Source organism: Dufourea novaeangliae, unplaced genomic scaffold (genome assembly GCF_001272555.1).
Source record: "Dufourea novaeangliae isolate 0120121106 unplaced genomic scaffold, ASM127255v1 scaffold87, whole genome shotgun sequence".
NCBI lineage: Eukaryota > Metazoa > Arthropoda > Insecta > Hymenoptera > Halictidae > Dufourea > Dufourea novaeangliae.
The window spans coordinates 404,708-427,055 of record NW_015373966.1 but is presented as its reverse complement, the minus strand read 5'-3'; the positions used below and the strand labels follow the sequence as shown (position 1 = coordinate 427,055).

General features: G+C 37.2%; 3 protein-coding genes across 3 annotated transcripts in view; 1 reads left to right on the top strand and 2 right to left on the bottom strand.

The window, feature by feature from the left end:
• The first annotated feature begins 1,883 nt into the window (after positions 1-1,883).
• On the top strand, positions 1,884-7,765 carry LOC107186721 (myosin regulatory light chain 2). Its single transcript, XM_015574655.1, has 5 exons — positions 1,884-1,993; positions 5,421-5,654; positions 6,501-6,684; positions 6,893-6,965; positions 7,275-7,765. The coding sequence occupies exons 1-5, from the start codon at positions 1,991-1,993 to the stop codon at positions 7,426-7,428; spliced, it is 648 nt and encodes a 215-aa protein (XP_015430141.1). The 5' UTR covers positions 1,884-1,990; the 3' UTR covers positions 7,429-7,765.
• Positions 7,766-10,043: 2,278 nt separating this feature from the next.
• On the bottom strand, positions 10,044-10,535 carry LOC107186705. The gene has a single exon (XM_015574638.1). It carries the CDS (start codon positions 10,533-10,535, stop codon positions 10,044-10,046), a length of 492 nt encoding a protein of 163 aa, XP_015430124.1.
• Positions 10,536-11,125: 590 nt separating this feature from the next.
• Positions 11,126-22,348, bottom strand: part of LOC107186704 (calcium uptake protein 1 homolog, mitochondrial-like) — a 13,553-nt gene continuing 2,330 nt past the window's right edge. The window contains exons 3-13 of the mRNA XM_015574637.1: positions 21,167-21,362; positions 20,377-20,527; positions 18,965-19,124; positions 15,375-15,412; positions 15,093-15,207; positions 13,876-14,036; positions 12,946-13,062; positions 12,194-12,318; positions 11,966-12,093; positions 11,442-11,531; positions 11,126-11,277 (exon numbers count right to left, since the gene is read on the bottom strand). Of these exons, the coding sequence (XP_015430123.1) occupies positions 11,126-11,277; positions 11,442-11,531; positions 11,966-12,093; positions 12,194-12,318; positions 12,946-13,062; positions 13,876-14,036; positions 15,093-15,207; positions 15,375-15,412; positions 18,965-19,124; positions 20,377-20,527; positions 21,167-21,362 (1,433 nt within the window). The remainder of the gene's footprint in view (positions 11,278-11,441; positions 11,532-11,965; positions 12,094-12,193; positions 12,319-12,945; positions 13,063-13,875; positions 14,037-15,092; positions 15,208-15,374; positions 15,413-18,964; positions 19,125-20,376; positions 20,528-21,166; positions 21,363-22,348) is intronic.

Here is a 22,348-nt window from a genome sequence, read left to right as displayed (position 1 = left end):
ATGGCAATGAGTTCAGAGCCCCCTCTATGCTAAGTTCTATCGTCATAGCCTCGGCCTCAGTTCCTGCACAAAAGCTGGACCGTGCTGGTACGCCGGCGTACGCAACGTGGTGGGAGAGCGAATTTGTGTGCTCGAAAGTACGTGTGAAGGGGAACTGCCTCGCGTGGCAATATCTTCAGTGGCAATATAGTTAGAGTCCACTGTAATATAAATTTATTTTAATAATTCATCATAACTGTTATAATTAATGTAATAAAGGAGTGTTCCGAACAGGAGTGAATTAATATTCAGTTAGTATTTTTGAAGTTTTTAATGATTCCTTGATCCAAAATTTTGAAGTAGTGTTTGGCGGTAGAAATGGTATTTTTATTGATTGAAGTGAAATGATAATGTTATGTGTTGTGCACTTATTTATGAATAAAAGAATTTTACGTTTCTTTCTTGTCATTTCTTTTTTTCGATCTGTACTAACCACTTTGAAAATAATTGAGAGGTCATCTATGCCTTTTTAGTTGCAGCAGAATCCAGAGGAAACGATTTACAACCTACAAAACATCCTGGCTGTTTTGATTTTGAAAACATTACAGTTTTATTAAGAAGGCATTTATAGGATGAAGCTTGTTTCATTCGTATTAAATACATTTTCGGGTTGACAATCTTTCAACACGTCTCGTCATTCACGCTTGCACTTTCGCCGCGCAATTTTTGAAAGATGACTTTGTTTTTTCTTTAATTTTTCCTGCCAGCCATTTCTAGCTCTAAAGTTATTATGGCCCAGTGAATTGGTTAACACATCAGCTTTCTATTTTAATATTGGTCCTCCTATAATAACATTTTTTTACTCTGCATTGTTTAAACCACTGTAGTAAGCAATTTTCAACATCAGAAATTTAGTATTGTTCATGGAGTGCTAATGGGAATCTGAAATTCATTAGCAATGTCCTTTTTCTTCCGGGATGTAGTTTTTACTGCTTCAATTACTTTTATTTTATCAATCAATGTTAATGTTGGAAAGCTTGCGTTTGGAATTCAACTTGTTACATATGGAGAACAGAATGAGAAACTACAGAACTGTACTTTAACTTATTCATTCAATCGTTCACAGTCAACTGCTATTGTGATCAAAACGCACGCACTGCTTAAAGAAATAAACAATTGCCGATCGCAGTACCGTTTTTCCTCTTCGATTGATTGACGGATATGTAGAAGTAAACTTCAACTTCTAGATGTCAGAGTTCTTCTGAATTCGACTTCCAGAGGTAAAATGCATAATTTAACACGCGAAGAATAGTTCCAGTTAAGAAAGTTTTATTTTAAGTTTTAGAGATTTTTACAGCTGAGCGGAAGGGAATGAAGAAAATGTTCGTCTTATAGAGGTTTTCGAGGTTTCACGTTATCTGGAAATTTCTGTAAAAAAATAAAGTAAACATAAAATATTTGAATCCTCTTACACATACTTGTATAAGAATCTTAAATTATTAAAAAGTGCTCGTCGCATTATATTTCCCGTAGAATGTCAACATTTGTGTCACTTGAAAACCATGGCCCGATAGAAGAACATACAGCAAACACGTTCGAATTCAGCACGAAAAATACTATGAGCGTGGACAAAAGAAAAAAAGAAATGAACGATTTCGGTTGGCCAGTGTCACCGTAGGTATCTTCTTCCGGGATACCCTTGACTCATATATGTCAGTGGGGAAAAGCAAAGGCTAGCTGCGAAAAAGGGCCGCAAGACATCGTCGCTCGCACAATCCTGAGCAAACTGTTTTAGTCGAAACGTCGAAAGGGTTGCTATTTTGAGGTGGCTCGCACTAAATATGGTCAGATAGGCGTTGGCGTTGTACCCGGGCAAGACACCCCTGCTCAGGCACCGGTCCTGTAGTGGGGGAGATCTACCAAACTTACTTAGATAAGTTCACCTCTATGACTCGGACAGTTGGTTCGTTGTGACCATCTCGTACCATCCTCTTACAAACCAACTGTAGACATGGTAAGTAGGTGTCGCATGCACCACGACGCCATCGTGACTTTCTTCCGTTTGAACACGATCAGGAAATACGCGAGAAATCAAATATCTCCTTGAAAACGAAAAACAAAGTGAAATGCTGCGGAAAAGTAAAAGAATGCTGAATACTGTACCTGTGACTAGTGGTGGCAATATGTTCGAGCGATCGCACGAGAGTAAATTTCCGAAAAATCGTCGAAACGCGTAAACTGTGTTGGAATAATGATAAGTGAATGAATTCGTCAAAGTGCAGATTTGCACCAGAGACGTCAGAACTTGTGTTCAGAGAGTGTAAACAGTGCTCTTAGACTTTTCATTTATTTTTTACAGTGTATCCCAATTCCGGCGCGTATTATAGATCTTATAATCCTTGTTTTCACTGAATTCTCGGGTTGCGTCTTGTAACACTCTTTATACGTTTAAATATATTCGAATATTGTATCCAGCTACCTGTTGTTGGTGTAATTCTGTTCTGTTCAATGTCCAATTAATTTTGGTTTAGCAAAAAATAATATTAATACGCGTTTCCAAGCAAAAGCTCTTTCCCAATTCGAATCAAGGGTGTTCAGAGGTATCACAGGTTACTCCAATACACCGTTTCCGGTCCCACGTGTCACAGTTAACACTACACAGTTCATTTTAGAGAAAATAAGTAATCGATTGGTGGCTAAACGTATGAATTTGCATAAATATACGCGATCTAATAATTATCAAATATGAGGTATTTCTTCGATGGTTATTATAGTATGTTAAAAACACAGGATATTGTGGACTTTAGGGAACATATCACCTTCAGTGCACCGACATTATATTCTTCCTTGAGGACATATAACAAATGATCCGTCAGAGAGGGTATAGTATACTTTTTCATTAAAAAGAGGCGTTCGCGAGTATTGTCCATTAAGGAAAACCAAAAATAGTATTCGATAATGTGTACCAGGCGTAATTGGTTTGGTGAATACAAGATTAAAAATAAAAAAAAAGTTCAATAGTTTCTAAATTTAAAATTATGTCGCTATAATCGTCTGATTGAAATATTAAGAAAATGTTCATTTTATACGTGTTTGAATCAAGAGAACTGATATTTTCTGCAAAATCAATAGATTTTTCTCGATTTAAAAAAAAAATTATATCTGTCAGACCATAGACTGTTATTTTATGGATTGATGCCCAGTTTCATGTACATAAATCGATTAAACAGTTTTGTCGGAATCGTGTGCACTGTTTTAAGAAATCCGTGTTCAAGAAAAATTATAAGTTTCAGTTGCAGTTTGCACGATGGTAAATCATAAAAATCACCATTGTTTCCATTTGAATGTCTTTGGGCATTTTAGCTTTTTTCAGATAAAGCTTTGAATCTTTGCGTTCAATCCTTGGTATTCGTTTACAGTAAACGGTTCAATTTATTAATCAAAGACATCCAATAATTGGAGTAAAGATATTGTTAACCGGTGACGAAAATACCAGACCACACAAATATTACTGTTTTAGTATTTTCCGAGTTGTATATTGGAGACATTCACCGAATTCTCTGAACTATGAAGAAACTTCAACTTCTATTGTCATTTCAGAGTCTCAGTGTATACTGAGGTAGTGAATTTAAAAAAATGATATATGTGATATTACCAATGATTTTCTACTTTTTACGTGATGGAAATAATATACACAATTTGGCTTCTGATTGATCTACATATTACCTTTCTTCGTAGTTTAGTTACGAAAAATAGGTACATTACCGTCAAAATATTTCAAAGATATATATTAGCATTTTGAAAATACTTTACAATAACTATTTGCTTTACATTTTCGAAGAAATCTATTTCTTACAATATTGTTTTATTAAAAAGTAGTTCTCTCGATCTTCTTTTAGTTGCTTGGGTAGCTTTCGACCGAATGAACTATTAATAACAGTTAACATTTCCCAGATCGTTACAGATATAACAAAAATAAGAAAATTACGTAACTGTAGTAACTCGAGAGGCGGCTCGGAGTAAACGGTCTATATATGTCTTGGCTTCTTTTCAGTCGTGGCTGATAGAATGATCCTATTTTTAGTCTTATGAGTAACGCCTTCCGAATTTTCTTCGACGATGCTTACCGTAACTCAGCATTATCCGAATATCAGATGATTATTATATGATAATTTTATTATGTAACTACTAGAGTTACAAAATATTTTGTTGTAGTGCTTTTACTGCATAATTCATTGTTAATCGTACGAATAGGTTCTATTATTTCTATATTTTTGCACGGTATGTCTTAAAGTTGAAAGTAGCTTTTCTATTGTGAACATATTAATGTAGTTGAACCTCGACTCTGATAAAATTGGTTACTATTTTGTTTACCAACGCGTCTTGTTTTTTTATTAATTTTACATGCATCTCGTCCATTTGTTGACAACATTGTTTCTGCTGTAATTGTAGTCCCAGGTTGTAGAAACTGATGATAAATAAGTCCTGTAGATAACCACCAAACAGCTACCATTATCTTATTTGAGTGGAGCGATGGTTTTGGTAACTGTTTTAGATTTTCATTTTTATCAAATCGTTATCCGAAAGATTTGTCCATTTTCTTTACCCTTCACATTTGTACCAAGTGACAAATGATGGTAGAATGGTTTATTTTCATTTGAAACGCTATTTTTCTTCTTGCTTTCGGTGAATAATATTCAATGATATCTCTTAAAACATTGTTTCAATTTCCAATGAAAAATCACCAGTCTTGAATTAATTTCACGAACTAACTTTGAACTTGAACTGTCCTAACATTTACATAATCTTCTTCAAATGCTGAATTGATATTTTAGCTGGTTTAATTTTCATTAGAGACCCCTTTAAAATTTAAAAAAAATGTGTTATATACAACCTTTCGAGCAGATAATTATGTCGTACAAACAAAATAGAAACGTTCACGTAATTGCTTGTTTTCTTAATTGTTCAAGGCTTCAAATTATCTAATGAACTCGTTTCGTGATTTTTGGAATGGCGGATGGAGTAACATGTTTTTTTTTTATTTCTCTAAACGGTACGTCCAACGAGAACTTCAGCTGCAGTTTTTCTAAAGTTAAATAATCTGTCCACAATTGGTGATTGAACAAAATGAAACTTCGAACTGTTATTATAGTATTTTCTAAACGTGTGAAATTTATAGATGGTTCGGTGAACTTTCGTTAAAAAATGCGTAAAACCGAGAAAGTTATAAGATACTGAGTACGATATTCATGGCAGGAAAAAAAAGTCGAGCCGCTCGGGGATGCTATGAGATTATTTATAGTCTTACACAGGAATGTCCTATATTGCGTTTCATTTTTATATTTTCAACTTAATTCAATTCACGTTTTCAATTTGATTAGCGAAATTTTTAGTATATATTGTAAATGCGCCTGTATAACTTGTTTGTCAAACAATTTTAGGCGGATAAGGAAAAGAAGAAGAAGACCAAAAAGAAGGAGGAAGCAGCGCCAGCTGCTCCTCCACCAGAACCTGAACCAGCACCTCCAGCAGAAGAAAAACCACCAACACCTGCTAGTACACCCAAGGAATCTGGTTCAACTAGAGCAAGCAGTCGCGGTAGTCGAAAAGCGAAGCGCACTGGATCCAGTGTGTTCTCTATGTTTACTCAGAAACAGGTGGCTGAATTCAAGGAGGTGAGTTGAGCATAATTTTATCCACATTGACAGAAAATGAACAGTATACTGAAAAGAAATATTATTTGACAGGGAAAAGTAGGTAGTAGTAAATGGCCATTTTTGGCTCCACTTATGAATACGTAATCCTTCCTCCGAAATGTGACGAGAAAGTTATTGAGAAAGAAACAGATGTAGAGGAAGGTGCATAGATCGATAAATTTGAAATTGTTGACTTTAAATAATCATAAGAAAAGTAATGATCTTCCAGAATTTGTTCGTAACGAAAACTTGAATGCACGGCATGATTAAATATCTTTCCTAAATTATGTAGTAAGGATCTCCGTTTATAAGGAAATTTTAGAACTTTTAGAAGAAGAAATGAAACAGTTGGATATTTAAGATCTTAAGTTATTTAAACGTAGATATATTATCATAGAATTAGAAAATTTTGTAAATACTATGATACTGGTTGTAAGAAATTTTGGTGTAGCGTTCACTGAACTCTGTACTATAGCACAGAGTTCAGTGGTAGCGTTCGACTCAGTCGCGCCATTTTGCATCGTGCGTGGTTAGTCGCAAGTGGAAATAAGGCCGTAGAGGGTATATGTTTTATTTATATATAATTGGAGTGAGCAGAAGAAATGTTGTTTTAGTAAAAATAGATTTACTTAGACTATTCAATAAGTCATGATAGAAATAGGTGGTACATGTATTTACTTCACTGTGTTTTACATAGTTCCATGTAACATAATTGCAGTTATTATCTAGCATTTGCGCCAAAATAAGAATAAATTATACAGATTCTTTGCGTGTGTATTGTATATCAAATAAACACCGTATTAACTGTCTGAATCTCTTCTCCAGGCATTCCAGCTTATGGATGCAGATAAGGATGGTGTAATTGGAAAGAACGACCTCCGTGCTACTTTTGACTCTGTTGGCCGTCTTGTCACTGACAAGGAACTCGATGATATGCTAAATGAGGCACCTGTGCCTATTAACTTTACTCAATTACTCAATCTATTTGCAACTCGCATGTCTGGATCAGGTACTCAACAATTTATCAAATTTTTCAGATGCAGTATTTTTTCTTATTGCAAAAGCTTGTTATCAACATTCGAAAATTAATTTAAAATGTCCGAATATCTAATATTCAATTTATCTGCATCTGAAAAATCTTAAAACATAGTATCAATAGATTCGATTATTTGATATGTCCGACGATGTAAATATAATATATATTTTTGCCATTTTAGGTACGGATGATGATGAAACAGTAGTAGCTGCCTTTAGCACCTTTGACGTGAATGGTAAAATTGATGGTGAAAGGTAAGCAAAAAAAACTATTTCTATTGTATCAATTATAAATGTCTATTATGTCATTTTATCAATTGTCCCTTTATATCTATCTATTTATTGGCAGCAGTTAATACTTTAAATTTGTTTGCCACATATCAATTGTAGTCTACGAACATGTAATATGTCTGGGCTAATAAGCCTGCCATATTCTATCGACACGATACAAATATCCGAGACATTTATGGTGTAGAACAAGTTCTACATTGTAGAAAGTATACAAGTGTAGCAAGTGTGTTTTGCAATTACATTTTAAAAGGTTTGTTTTTCCTTTCTGTGCAGATTGAGGCACGCTTTGATGACTTATGGTGACAAATTTACCGCGAAGGAAGTCGACGATGCATACGACAATATGTACATTGACGACAAAGGTTTCATTGACACGCAAAGTCTTATCGCGATGCTGACTGGTACGGGCGATGAAGATGAGGAATAATTTTAAGTGATCTTTAACGTGCAAAAACGTCTGTTAAACCTTTAATCATTACAAAAAACAAAGTCTTGTATTAGCGCCAGACTCGTGTGGTTTGCTTCCAAAGGGTGGAAAGTACCTAAAAGCGACGACTAAGCAACCGTGATCATTCCCTTCCTTTGCTCTTCACTGGTAAAAGTATTTTTTTCCAAAGGGAACTCTTTTCAGTAATAAAAGTCCATTAGCGCAACACAAGAAACCATAGAACATTCTTTTGAAGGTAAAACGACGTGTCTGCCGATAACCGAGGCATTGAAACTCCACATTATTGTTCGTATAATAAAATTACTTACAAACTTCATGATAGTACTGTTCATTTTACTCCATCGTCGATATCACAAAAATTGTACACTATAATAAATAGGAGTAGTGCACCAAATTCCGATGGGACCGTTGGGTGAAACGTTTGGAAGGAGCTTTCATGATTTTCGACGTGACAGACGAGGGGACTAAAAAACATTACTCATTACAGGCCTGGCCAAACATTCACCCGTGGAGCAGCCACATAAACAATAACACCAGCCCTCACCACTCGCTCCTGTTGTGTTGTTGCTCGGGTAGGAAGTGCGCGCGCATACTATCTCCACTTTCGGCACTCCCGAAATCCCTTTCCAGGGGATCTTTCCGACACACGTGGACATAGTGACGATAGTGACTATGTATTGGATGTGGGCTACTACAGAATGTGCGCGCACCCGGCGCACCTCCTGCCCGAACAACAACACAACACAAGCGAGTGGTGGGCGTTGGTGTTATTGTTGTGTGGCTCCACGAGCGAATGTTTGGCCAAGCCTGACTTTATTACATTATATGGGTCCAGAATCATACGACATTCTGTGTGATAAATTGGCACCACCGGAACCAACTACAAAAACTTACGAAGAACTGGTGATATTATTATAATGAAGCAGTACTACAATACAGCGCCTTTGAAAATTGCGGAAAATTTTCGTTTTCACCAGAGGAAATAACAAGAAGGAGAGAGCATCCAGGAGTACCTCACGGCGTTACAAAAACTTGCGATTTACTGCAATTTTGGTACGTATTTAAATGCTGTGTTACGTGATCAATTCACGTTTGGGTTAAGAAGCGAGCGTATTCAAAACCGATTACTGTTGACTCAAGTGATTTCACTATTCTTCACTCTCTTGCCACCCACATGTATTTAATAACAACAGATTGAATCTCGTAGAGGAATCTGCAATACATTACTCACATCCAGGACCGTTCCTGGCGAGGGTGCAGGTGCCCCCGCACCTGGTCGGTCAAATTCAGTTAGACAAATAGATTAATAAATTACATTAAACAAGTAAATAGACAGTATATATATCAACAATATGCACAGTAAATTACAAGATAAATATCGAAGCTAATGGTTGTCCAACATTTGTAACATACAAAGCGTTAGTAACAAGAGAGGAGCGGAGTGTGAGAAATACACCCAACCACCTCGACAGCTCACAAGAGACTGCAAATTTTCGACTAGAGAGTGGGGATGTGGTATTGCGAAAGATGGTCGACCTTTGCAGGTATCAAGCGTACCTAGCTATATGTACGCATCACTTTCTTTCCTCACAGACAGAATTGAAATGTTTTTGCCGATTAAGACATCCTTGAAGGATCTTGTATACTTTTTTTTTCGACGGGGACGAACCTTCAAGACGTGTACCGCCTCCGCTGGGGATGCAGAGACGGCCTGTGTGAGATTTTTACCTCACTAAACCTCCCCGGTGGTTCTGGCGACAGGTCGGCTGCGGTCACTGCAGATAGCATGACTTCCGCAACCGGCCCTGCCCATTAGAGATGGCGTGCAAAATCACTAACGGTGATTTATCACAGTGATCGCTGAATCACTCAGGATCACGGTCGTGATTTAACTTCATTCACGACCGTGATTGCGATTTTTTTATCTTTAGTGAATTTGCTCACTGCGATCGTATGTCCTTGATCTTTAAACAGAAAAACGTATTCAATATGATTTTACGATGAATTACATTACTATTCGTGTTTGTAAAAGTCAGTAGAAAAAACAAGAAATTCTAAAAGAATGATTTGCTAGGTAGCATGTAGATTATAATTTATAATCATTAATTTATTCATTATTCTTCATTGTTTCTAATTATTCCTTCACTTTATACGATATAACTCGAATTTTTATTTTTATGTCGTTAATAGAAAATATACAGATTATGTGTCGCGTGTAAAGAACTGTTAGGTTTCTCCACGAATTAGAAACGATCACGAGAAATCACGAATCACTGTGAAAAATCATCGTGATTGGAAACGAACGTGATCGAATCACGAGTGATTCACAAGTAGCACAAGTCTCCTCGTTACAAACGGGATAAAGCCTCCTCAGGGACGAAATTTAACCGTCCCTCCACCCCGCGAGACAGCGTCGAGGAGCCACCGCCTGACGCCGACTTCTTCTTTGAACTGGCCGCGACAGAGGTGACATCCCCAGTGTCACCTCCCAATTCCATTGCCCCGTGAACAGCGCCAGGGATCTCCAACTCGCAACTCTCCCGCTTACAGTACCCGTACACCGTGTAGTTCAGCGGCAGGGGGGAGTGCACGTGCTATGGGGCCCTAGGGCCACCCGTGCCAATCCCCCCTTCCGGGAGAGGCAGGGCTACCGCAGAGGCGTCAGCACACCGACGTACCTGAGCCCTCCTCTCCGCCCACCTTATGCCACGAGCGGGATCGGTTCTTTCCCGATCCCACTCGTCAGTCTCCTTCCGACTTATCACCTCCTCGCAGAAGGAGGCCACGGCGTTCCTCGAGTCCCCGTCGCAAACTATGGCTTCCACCACGGCCCGTAACGAGAGGTCCCACCCCACGACGCGCTTGAGCGCCCATCGCTCACCGGCGAACGAGGGACACTCTTCAAGAGCGTGCTGCGCGGAGTCTAGCCCCGTGCCGCATTGTTGGCATTCCGCCGTCGCCACCGCCCCAATCTTGTGCAGATACTCATCGAAGCATCCATGTCCGGTGAGCATCTGCATGAGGCGATAGGTCAGTCGACCATGACCGTGATCCAGACATGCATCCAGGCATGCCCCAGAGGACATTCAGCTACTTCATCAACTTCCGTAATCCCCAAAATTGCCTATTTTAAAAGCACAACCATTCAGTAGCTCTGTCCGACTCTCTTACGTATTCAGTATCTTTTATCAGTTTAATAACGGTATAGTTGTGTAGTATTGTTTGAGTGTTTGTGGTTCCATCCCATCATCTATCCATTTACCATTTCATCGACTCTCCTCGTAATGCTACAAAAAAATAGGTGTTAGGGCGGTAACCTACTCGTGGTTTAAGAATGTAGCCTACACACGGACACCAGTGTAGTTCGGTTACCTAAGTAACTATACAGGTAAGGTGTGAAATAGAACTAAATATTGATCAGGTAATAAAGGTAAGTTAGAGGCATTACCTTCAGATAGAGGTAGTGAAAATGTTCGCTCCCGATGTCGCAAATCTGCGACAATGGGCGCCAACGTGTTAAAGATAATATTAACGAAAATTAATTGTTTTCTTAACAGTTGTATGTTTATTATTATTGTAATATATGAAGAATAATTGTAAAGAAGCAAGTATGTAATAGTTAAATAAGCACGTCACTTCTTTTATAATTAAATTATCATATATAATTATATTCATTTTAATTGTCGAATGACATGTAACTGATTTTTACGCATTTTACCATTGATTCAATCAGTTTAACAAAACCAGTATCTTTTGGTTTTTCTAGGCCCCTCAGTACTCTATTCTTCATAACAGCGACAAATTCTTTGTTACTTAGTTGTCCATCCACTGAAAATAAATGAAAAATTTAATAAACTTTCTCACTCCCACGAAACTTATTGCCGATACGGAAAAATGTTTCAAACGAATGTTGTATGATATCTAGGGGGACATACTACACCACATGAAACAGTAATCGAATTCAATTTGTTTCCTCAATAACAAAAACTTACTGTTCTCATCAAAAATTGTGTAGACAACTTGTATTACGTGGTCACTTAATTCTACATGCGCTACAGTCTTCGCCACATGCTTCAGTGTAGCTGTAAAAATTAATAATATATTATTAAGGGTTGGTGTGTGCAAAGTTTTATTAGTCATTATGTAGAGCGTCCCATAGTAGCTTCGAAACAACGTTTTCTTTAGCAAAAATGTTGTCGAGACTTTGTTAACGAGATATTAATGAAAAACCCCGACCAATCAGAGCGTGAATCTGTCGGCCGAGCTTTCGTGGTAGCGTTTGGCGTGTTAAATATTCTATAGTTTATATCTATTCATATAAACATTTATTATTTTGTTGCAATTGAATGGTAATGTGCAAATTAAAAATTTTTTATCACGTTATTTACTGATACCTGAAGAAACATGTTTGAATCATAACATAAATTGTGAAATATTGATGTAAAAAGAGGCGTGAGCTTAGTAAGAAATTAATGTTTGAGACAATCAGATTTCGTATTTAAATATTAACAGAAACCTTGATCAATCGATGCTCCGGCAATGTGATAAAATGTTAATGCAGTGTCCACGTCGTTAATATTGTTTAAGAAATGAAAGAATTTCAAATATTCATCTTTGCTTATTCCTTCTGGTTTTTGTTTGAAACTGAAACAAAATATAGTTTCATATAAATCACTATAATATTTAATAAACATGATTCGCAAATGATTCCATATAATTAATCGATGTATATGCTTATATTTACCGTTTTTTAATGGTTTTTAGAATTTTTTCTTTCTTCTTGTCAGGATATCCAGCGTATGCTAACAATAACTCCGTGAAATCCACTTCCGTAATTTTACCATCTTCATCGGGATTTCTTCTCTCAAACTGCAAGAAGTTGTTTTGTTTTGTAACTTTTAGGTACCACTTCATGTTATTATACATTCTTTATAAAGTAATAAACTTCGTAACCCGTAAACTGCACTTGTCTACTACAGTAGATGCCTACTTTATTTTTAATAACAATATCTGGAACATTTCTTGCCGATCAGCAGTACGAAACTTATGTAAATGACATCCAGACAGTAGAAAAGTAGTGGTATTGTGATTATTAGATCGTTATTTATCGTAAGCGAACACATTACTTATACACAAAATACATAAAAAAATGTTTCAAATAGTTTTATGTGTGTGTTGTAGTGTGCCTGCACTCGAATCACGGGTAATCCAAATGTTTGGGCCAGGCGCAGGTGGATAAACAAGTCAACTGAATGCTCGGGCACCCTGATACTTTACAGCGAGCCTGTCCAAATAATGCCCCAAGGGCTCAGGGCGCCCTGGCTTGCCACAAATGGAATATGATAATAATAAGTGAAAATGACGTTAAAATTTTCGGAACCAGCTCTCCGTCTATTACGTTAAATGAAGCTTTACTGTAGTGTATATACATTATTTTACTAAATATGATTGAATTAGTAATTGTATTAACTATTGCAATACCACAAGGAAACTTACCTCCAAACTGAGTATTTCTTTCTGCAGTTGCTGTTGAAACTCAAGGAACTTCTCAATAGTTAATTTGCCTTTCATGTGTGATCCAAAGAAGTACGTAGTCAAGGCAGAATTAACACCCTGTACATATTAAATATGATAAAATCATATTTAAAATAATGATATGAAACATATTGTAAGGAATAATACACATCATAATATTTCATTTATTTCGTATAGAGACTTAACCTACAACATCATATTAATATTTCATACTAACGACTATACAGGGCGTAACAAAAGTGTTATAGCTCATTTTAGTGGATCATTCGTGAGGTGATTGGGAACAACTTTTTCCTTAGCAAAATTGTTATCCGAGGCTTTGTTAACGAGATATTAACAAAGAGAGGCAAGCAAATGAATAATTAGCGAATGAAAATGAAAAGTTTGATTTTATTTTTTACGTCTTTTTCATTTGCTATTCTGTACAGTTTCCTTTGATTCACGAAAATAGTTAAAAATCGTAAACATCGGCGGCCTGTATTCTTTCAATGACTTCGGGAACAGAAAAAAAGATTACTTAAACCCTCCTAATTTTACGTAGACTACAACATATTTCATTTTGAATGAAATCCCTGACATCAAATACAAAAAGGGATCCAATATTTTGGATGATTCACGGGACAAAGTGGGTGTCGATTTATCGATTCATTATCGGGGGCGAGTTTAAGCCGCGTGCCGCGCGCCTGTTTAAGTTCTGCTCGAAAGTTTGCTACAGTTGAGTTGAGTTCCATGATATTTTACCCATCACTACACCCGGGTTGACAAGAAAAATTGTAATAAGAAATAATTAAGAGCTACAAAATATTCGTGAATAAATCACTTACATACTGAAAAAGTTATAAAAACTGGGATAATGAAAAAAAATATTAGAATAACGTTTGTTTTGAATACCTTGAACATGTTACCAGTAGCAATATGGTCACGATGTCGATTACCAATACTAGTTTGCTGTCGAATTAATGTAGCGACTTTTCCAAATTCTTCAGAGTCCACATCTCCATCACCGTTAAAATCGAACATTCTGAAGGCAATCTCAAAATGTCTCCTTGATGCTGTGATGGGAAAGTCATGGTATATTAAAAATATTACAGTGGACTCTAACTATAATGCCACAGTCGGGGCTGTAGGGGAGTAAAATAGCAATAAGTTCAGAGCCCCCTCCATGCTAAGTTCTATCTTCACAGCCTCCTGGTTAACACTGGGTGGTGTGTGGTCATAGGGTCACAGCCGCGATGACCCTCGCGTCGCCCGCGGGGCAATCGGGCCGAGGGGGTCGTACTGGGGGTACCACCTCCTTTCGCGGTCGGCCCATAAGAGGACAGCGTCGAGAGGTGACCCCTCGGCGCTGTAGGAAGGAGGTGGAGGGACGGCACGTGCAGCCGTCCCGGGGTGGGGGAAGCAACCGCTACCCTCCCCCCAGAGAAGAGCCCACCTCTTAAACATCTCTAGGGGAGGGCAATGGGCAGGGCTGGTTGCGGTCATACCGAGTGATCCCGCTACCAGCCCTCTGCCCGAGGGTCACCGGGTGGTTTTTAGCGTGGTGAAATCCCGCAATGGCCGTCTCCACCCCTAGAGAAGGCAGTGCACCTTTTCAAGGTTCCCCCCCCCCCCCGAAAAAAAAGGGTTGGTGTGTGGTGGGATATTTGTCTCATTTACACCAGTCCGCACGCACCCTTACCCCCTACACTTTTCCTCTGAGGTTCTGGGTCCGAAGCACGGTCGTGTACACAAGTCCGGAAACTCCCGTGGTGGGGGTGATCCCTTAAAGACGCAAAGTGTACTTTCGAACTTTGCCACGAAGCAAGGGCACTACAGTCTTGTGGTTCAATCATGGACCTAGGAATGGGACCTTGCTATTAATCTTCTAATTTCTAGGTATACACTCCCTGTGGCGCATCAGGGCGCATGCGCCTATTCTTGCTTTTAAAACATGATGTATGTACAATACAATTGCAGAGCTGTGTGGCTAGTGGAAGATTCACAAAATTTTTGTTCTTCCTTATGAAATCACCCCCACCACGTGAGTTTCCGAACCTGTGTATACTGTTACAAGCCATTGTAACGTTGACGTAAGTGGTTTAATAAATACTTAAATAAATGAGACTTACTGGATAACACGGTGAGAAGAAATATATAATCAGAAAAAGTGATTAAACCAGCGCTTCCAAGTTTATAGAAGATACTGTCCTCATCCAGAGCCAATTCTAGCTTGTTATGAATGTTCTGTACAAAAAACGTAAACTCTATTTATAAAAAAACACTGTTAACACATTATTATAATTAATTACAATAGTGAAACTAATTAAAGCCAATCATTAATTTTACTATTTTCAATTCTTCAAAATTCTCCGAAATTTATATCCACGCTGTGTTTCGAACAATGGACTCACCTTTGGATCATAGCGTTTATATTTATCCAAACCAAGACCTGAAAAATAATTGTAATTTTAGTGCACGGAAAATTATTTTTCGAATAAAATGTATGGTTTAATTACAATACCATGATGCTGTACATGCACATGCAGTTAAGTAGCATATTACGAATGGAAACCAATTTTTTTTTTAATCATTTTTGACTGTGCCCTCGGGAAAAGAACACGCCCTCGAATTCCGTCCGTTTATTCCTTAAATAATAGGGGGACATGGTCTCGACCAACTAAATAGCAACTACAGACAGAATCATGACACAGTCACGATCGTTAAAGGGGGAGATTTCGTGGGCCGTGAGCTGTGTTCGTATGCTCAAACAAGTAACGGGATCCATGTGTGTAGACGCGATGCATAAGACAGATAATCGATGTCGTAGAAGCCAAAATACGCTTCGATAATTGCACAAGTGAAGTTTTTGCGAGTATAGAACTCACGGGTAGACTTCACTACAGAGTGCTCTGGTCCGTATAAACACCAATAAACACAACACGTTGAAAGAATTGAAATTTTAGAAAGTGTGCGATTGAGACAGACGTTGATGTAAACATACAAGATGGCTGATCAAGTCACATTTTGCCAAATATCATACGATTTAATGGTTTTCTCGTCAAAAGCAGAGCAGACCACCCTGCATACCACTATCACACTATCGTGGAATTGCGATTTTTGTCAATTTGGCACTTCTGGGTCACTCATTTTGGTTTCTCCGATTTGACGCGTTCAGACTCAAGAATGTGCAAGGGTATACTTCAAGGATTCTCCGCCAGGGGCACTTATGGTATAATATATGTCAACCACATTGGCAAAGTTACCATCAGTATCGATGAAACTACAAACGCAGACGAGATATAAGAATAGACCTAACATCTTATGGGACTTGGTGTCCAACGAGAATCACGCTGGTTCGAGCGCACTCCACATAAAAGTTTCCGACTTCAGGAACTACGTTTGACACCGTGATGATGCACAGCACACGCACACGCACGCACGCACGCACGCACGCACGCGCGCGCGCGCGCTCGCACACACACACGTGACTGCATATAGCGATACAATTATTGTCCCGGTTTCGCTAGCAAGGAATGGAATACAATTCCAAAACCATACCGCGATATGCATCCCCAAACATACAGTTTAGGGGATGCTTAATGGTGCCAAGCACGCTTTCGGGGATACGCTGCGACGAAGATGGATTCATCGGTGAAGTTTATAGTGTCCCAGTCTTCTTGGTCCACGGTCCACGTGAGCCCATGCCCACTGTAGGCGTTGCTGAATGTGTCGCAGCGTCAATTCAAGGAAACTCGTATTCCTCCTTCTGCTAGTTTTTGTTGGGCGTTCCGCAGCGTTAGTGAAGGATCCCGCCGAAGAAATCGCTGTATCGTTCTGTCCTGCTCAATGGAAGTGCCCCGACTTCTACCACGTTCAGAAAGGTCGTCGATGGTTCCAGTCACCTGCCACTTCTTCACCCACTTTTTCACGAACGCTACCGATCCGCGAGGATGCGTGCATAAGAACACGGCTTCGAGACGAGTAGCGTAGATCGCACTGATTGTGAAGAACTGACTTCTTTCACTTTCTCTGATTAACTGCCTCCAATACGCCTGCATTGCATGTTAGCCAACACCTCTCCCCTACTGACCCCGCCGCGATTCTTGTTTCTTTAAGCCCCGTTTTTGAAAGAGCATCGACACGCTTTTATCAAACAGAATGTAGGTGTTTAATAATGTACGATATTTTAAAAAAAAGTCAACATGCTTTACTTGTGACTTTGACGATTGTTCCAAAAAGAAAAATACAACTTGATGGATTACATTTGTTGCATGACTTGTTTCACCATACATATTCTCTAACTTTCCATTTCTCTCCAACCTTACCCCTATCTTAAGGTCAGTCAGTGTATCTGTATCGGCCAATGGAGTCATCCTTTTTTCGTTAACTTAATTACGTTTTAATTCTACGACTATCTTCTACACCAAACACTCTCCAATAAATGGAGCCTCAATATTGATTCAATTTTTGATAATAATTAACTGCAACACAGTTACATTTACACCCTGCATATCGAATCAATTTTTTTTACCTTGTGCAAAGCATCTTACTACAAGCATTGTTACATTTGTTGAAAAATTACCATCAGGTTGTTTAACACCAGGTGTTATAGATCTCAAGAAGTCATCAGGTGTCATGAAGATTTCGTGGATGTCGTTGTTAACCACTTGCAGAGTAGCAAAATATCGAAACACTTTGTCAGGAGTGGAATAGTGCCTCACACGATTTTCATATTCTATAATCTGTGTTATAAATATTGCTTATATATTTATTGGGCAATAATAATTTCATATTTAAGTTTACGTCGTATTTAAATACAGTGCTTACTTAATCAATATTGAGAAAAAATAGATGTAAGTCAAAGTGTTTATTCATACTGAATTTTATCATTTACACAAACGAGGTAATTCATATAGATTAATTCAACCGAAGTTTCCATGTACCATGCAATCGTAATACGGTAAATAAGTATTATGATCAATGATATACAGGGTGTTCCAAAATAGCTTCGACTACCGGAAATGAGGATTATTACCTCGTTCATAAATAAAAAAAAAAGCGTTTAATGCAGCGACATTCATTATGATACTCCAAACTACTCATTGACAACAGTCCAGCTAACACCCGGAGTGCTCTGTGACGCGGTTAAAAATCCGCCGCAGGGATGATCCGTCCGAATGTGAACTATCTCATAAGTTGACTGCGGATTGTTATGCAAAATGATATTTTCTAAAGTAATTCATGAACATAAAAACAAATATACGAATTTCTTTCTTCTCTTAAGCAGCATATTAAGTTTAGAATAAAATAGAGAACTCGTTGAATCTAATGAAAGTTTTGTTCTTTATTATATTTTATAGACCCCTATAGGCTATAAATGCATAAAATCCGCAGTTTACTCGCAAGATTCTGTTTGTTACGTGAGGTGCAAACGAACCACGGCAGTCGATCCACGAGGACGAACTGCAAATGTGAACCCGACCTAAGAGAGGGCAGAGTGTATGGTTTCGCGGGATTTCGGGTCAGTCTGTTGGATGAAAGTAGAGTTGCCTATTATTGTCGTAGATTAGTACTTTGTTGTGTGTTGTAATTTTGTCGTTTTGTTGTTTTATGTTATAGTTCTATATTAAATATAGTTTTTATTATTGTTATTTGTTGTGTGAACTGCCTTATCACCCGCATCCGTATATAAGCTCTAGATACTTTACTGTTACACACTTCTTTTTTGAAATCAATTACTAGCTGCTGTCAAGAGGGCAATTCATTGAATTAAGTAAATTAGTAATGTCAATTAAGTTAACAGAAATATAGCAAGGTTAGATAATTTATTAAAATCGTTGTACTTTTACTAAATGAATGAACAAATCCAGGGACTTGTCTCAATATTAAGGATATACAGGAATTAAACATATGTCAGTGTAAACTCAAAAGAAAAACGAAAAGGGAATTAATCACATAGCAATAAACGTAAGAGGAGATATAACTAAATATAAAATTATACCATCTGGTTGCCTCATGCCGGGAGTAATTGCTCTTAAAAAGTCATCAGGAGTCATGTATACTTCGGTACCGTCTAAGCTCGATACTTTTACAGTCGCAAAGTAACGAAAGATTTTGTCAGGAGTCGAATACGCTCTTAAACGATTTTCGTATTCTATAATCTGTAACCATTTATTATGTGACAATACAGACATATTCTTTTTAAGTTAGAAGTGACATTTTAAGAAAATATATATAAAACTGTTTCCAATCTGATATCGATGCTTCTGTAATTTTGCGTATCTGAAAGTCTTAATTGTATAGAACGTCACCAAACTGGATGCACTCGATAGGAACAGTATAAAATAAGAATGTTTTATACTATGGGCTTTGTGTTCGATTAAATCAATTACGACAATTTACAGTTATACTTATCTGAATATTTATAAACAATGTCAGTAGTCTAATCTTCTTTGTTCTCTACGATAATGAAAGATATACATATACAAATAGTTGAAAGATTATTAAAAGACAGTTTCGTATTGTCATTTTCCAAGGAAAACTTTCCTTGTAAGTTTTAGATGCTGGTATAGGATAAAACAACGAACTATGTTATACCATGCCATCGTTTTTAATTTATTCCATTATGATCATTTGTATGATTCGTGAATGCATAAAATGCACTTACTGGTCATAATTTCGAGCTTACTTAAGTTTTTTAAACGAAGCTATTTTTAAAAAGTGCGCCGAATTGTGTGTAGTTCTGTATTGCAAGTACAGTGGACTCTAACTATATTGCCACTAAACATATTTCCACGTGGGACACTTCCCCTTCACACGTACTTTCGAGCACACCATCAAGCTTTCGCACAGACGCTTAGGCCGAGGCTATAACGATAGTACTTAGCATGGAAGGAGCTCTGAACTCATTGCCATTTTACTCCCCTACAGCCCCGACCATGGCAATATAGTTAAAGTCTACTGTAATTGTGTACTTAAATATACAGGGTTGTATTATAAGATGAGACCCACTTCAGTAGTATGTAAATTGCACTTACATAATTGTGTACAATGTACATACGCTACCGGCCAAAAGTTTGGAATCACTTGCTAATTTTGCCAAAATCGAATGTCTTGATAAATGTCATACTGACCCATCGTTAATACACCAGATGTTAACAAGCATATATTTTATTTTTCTTTATTTTTGACAAAATATGAATTGCGTCGCTTATGTTTTCTTGGCGAATAAAACTTCTTCGCTTACTTTAAATACATTCACATTTTTTATAAAAATATTCTGTTTCTCTTAATTCACATAGTGATTCCAAACTTTTGTCCGGTAGTGTAATATGGGTAAATATTCACAGCTTGTTTGATGAGGATAATTAGTGGAGTAATTAAATAAATCGAATCAATACTTTTATTACAAACCTTTCGATCACGAAAACCTATTTTCGGTTTTTTCTTCTTTTTCTTTTGATCATCTTGTTCTTGTGTTAAATTCGTTTCCCGATACCCATTGCTTACCTCCTCACTGGCCAGCTCAACTGCCTTTACCGAAAAGAAACAACTTTTGTCTGGTCTGAAACACATTTTTTTTTGTCTGGTAGTGAAGTGGTGCACAAAATATTAGCTGCTCACGTTACAATAAAAAGCATACACAGGGTGTCCTAGGTATACATTTCATTTTACAATTACAATCTTATTTTAGATCATTATATAGGATAGACTACTATAGAAACAGGTCGTCTTCTGTTGAATTAATCTTATAAATAATTCATTAACTAAAGGCAGTTACAAAATCAAATGAATACAACATAGAAAAAAGTGATTTCCTGTCATTATTTCTTTCAATACTGTCAACTTTTTTACACGACCAAATGTGAACAACTCCTAGCTTAAATTATATTTACAAATCGATGAGTGAGATGTGGCTTTTAAACAATCGGGTCCAAACAGATCCAGTTACCGTACTCCAAGGGTTAAAAAGATACCAAGATACTCTATTATAATGTCAAACCAATAAGAATAATTAAGATTATTTGTTTCTAATGAGCTAGCCTGAGCATACTTTTTATTGTAAAACAGATATATAATATTTCAGTCAGATTTGAAACATTTTTATTATTTCCTTAAAGATAATAACCTCTAAAAGTTTAATCACATATTATTACAAGACCTATTAAAGTAAGAAGTTACAAGTTTTTAATAGAAAACTTACCCTTTCCAATGTATGAGACCAAAAGTGAGACAAATTGGTACACCCAGTAACAAAAACAAATAACTCTTTTTGAGCTTTTCTCTATCATACGAAAAATTCGTCAAATTTTTTGAAACTAAATATTGAGATTTATTAACATTAGGAATGATTAAAACTGACTTCGATTTCTTAATACTCCTGTCTAAAATGTTTATGGCTAAAGAACGAATAACCTTATTAACAAACATTTTTAAAATTCATTGAAAAGTTAATGTATAATTACAGATTTATGTATTGTTTAAGAAGCTCCTTTACTTATAATTTATATCTTATGATTTTCAAAATGCTGCAGTTTTAATTTCACTGATCTGTGTTGATCTGTGTAACTGGATCTAATGATGGGCACCATCGACTAAAAACTATCGACTGAGTCGATAGTAACCAACGACTACTTTCAGTCGACTAAATTTAGTCGCTTAAAGGGACTACTTCAGTCGACTAATATTGGTCGCTTGAAGCGACTACTTTCAGTCGACTAAAATTAGTCGCTTGAAGCGACTCAATTCAGTCGACCGAATTAGTCGTTTCAAGCGATTCGCTCGAACTATCGAGCTACTGATCAATACTAAGTACTACAATACCAAGAACTGTGCAGATTATTGCTTATAACCTAATTGAGTTTCATAAAAAATTTAGAGCAGTTAATTTTTTAAGTGCAAATATTAAATAGCTTACAAAAAATCGAATATTAGTAATTGTTTTAAAAAACTTGTTTACCACTTATATTTCTGAAATTCTATCTATGAACTAATACATTTCCAAAAGGTAAATACACCAATGGTGCTGAAAAGTTGATGACATAATCTATACATAACCTATAAAGCAAAATTTCAGTCGACTAAAAACTATCGACTAAATAGTCGATAGTATGTTGCGACTAAATAGTCATTAATCGATAGTTTAATTTAATCGATGATGCCCATCACTAACTGGATCAGGGGGTTGACACCAGTGATGCCAGAATCGTGGGTAAACCGCGCGAGCGCTTACCCTCTCCATGCCTCCCGTGGGTATTTTACACAAGCATATTCTAGCCTGTCCGTGTGAGCTCTGCCCCCACTACGTCCTACTCGGCGACTCACCAACACAGGCGTTTTCTACCTCTGTCCGTGTGCGCTCTGCTTCGGGTGTTCTCGGTAAAAG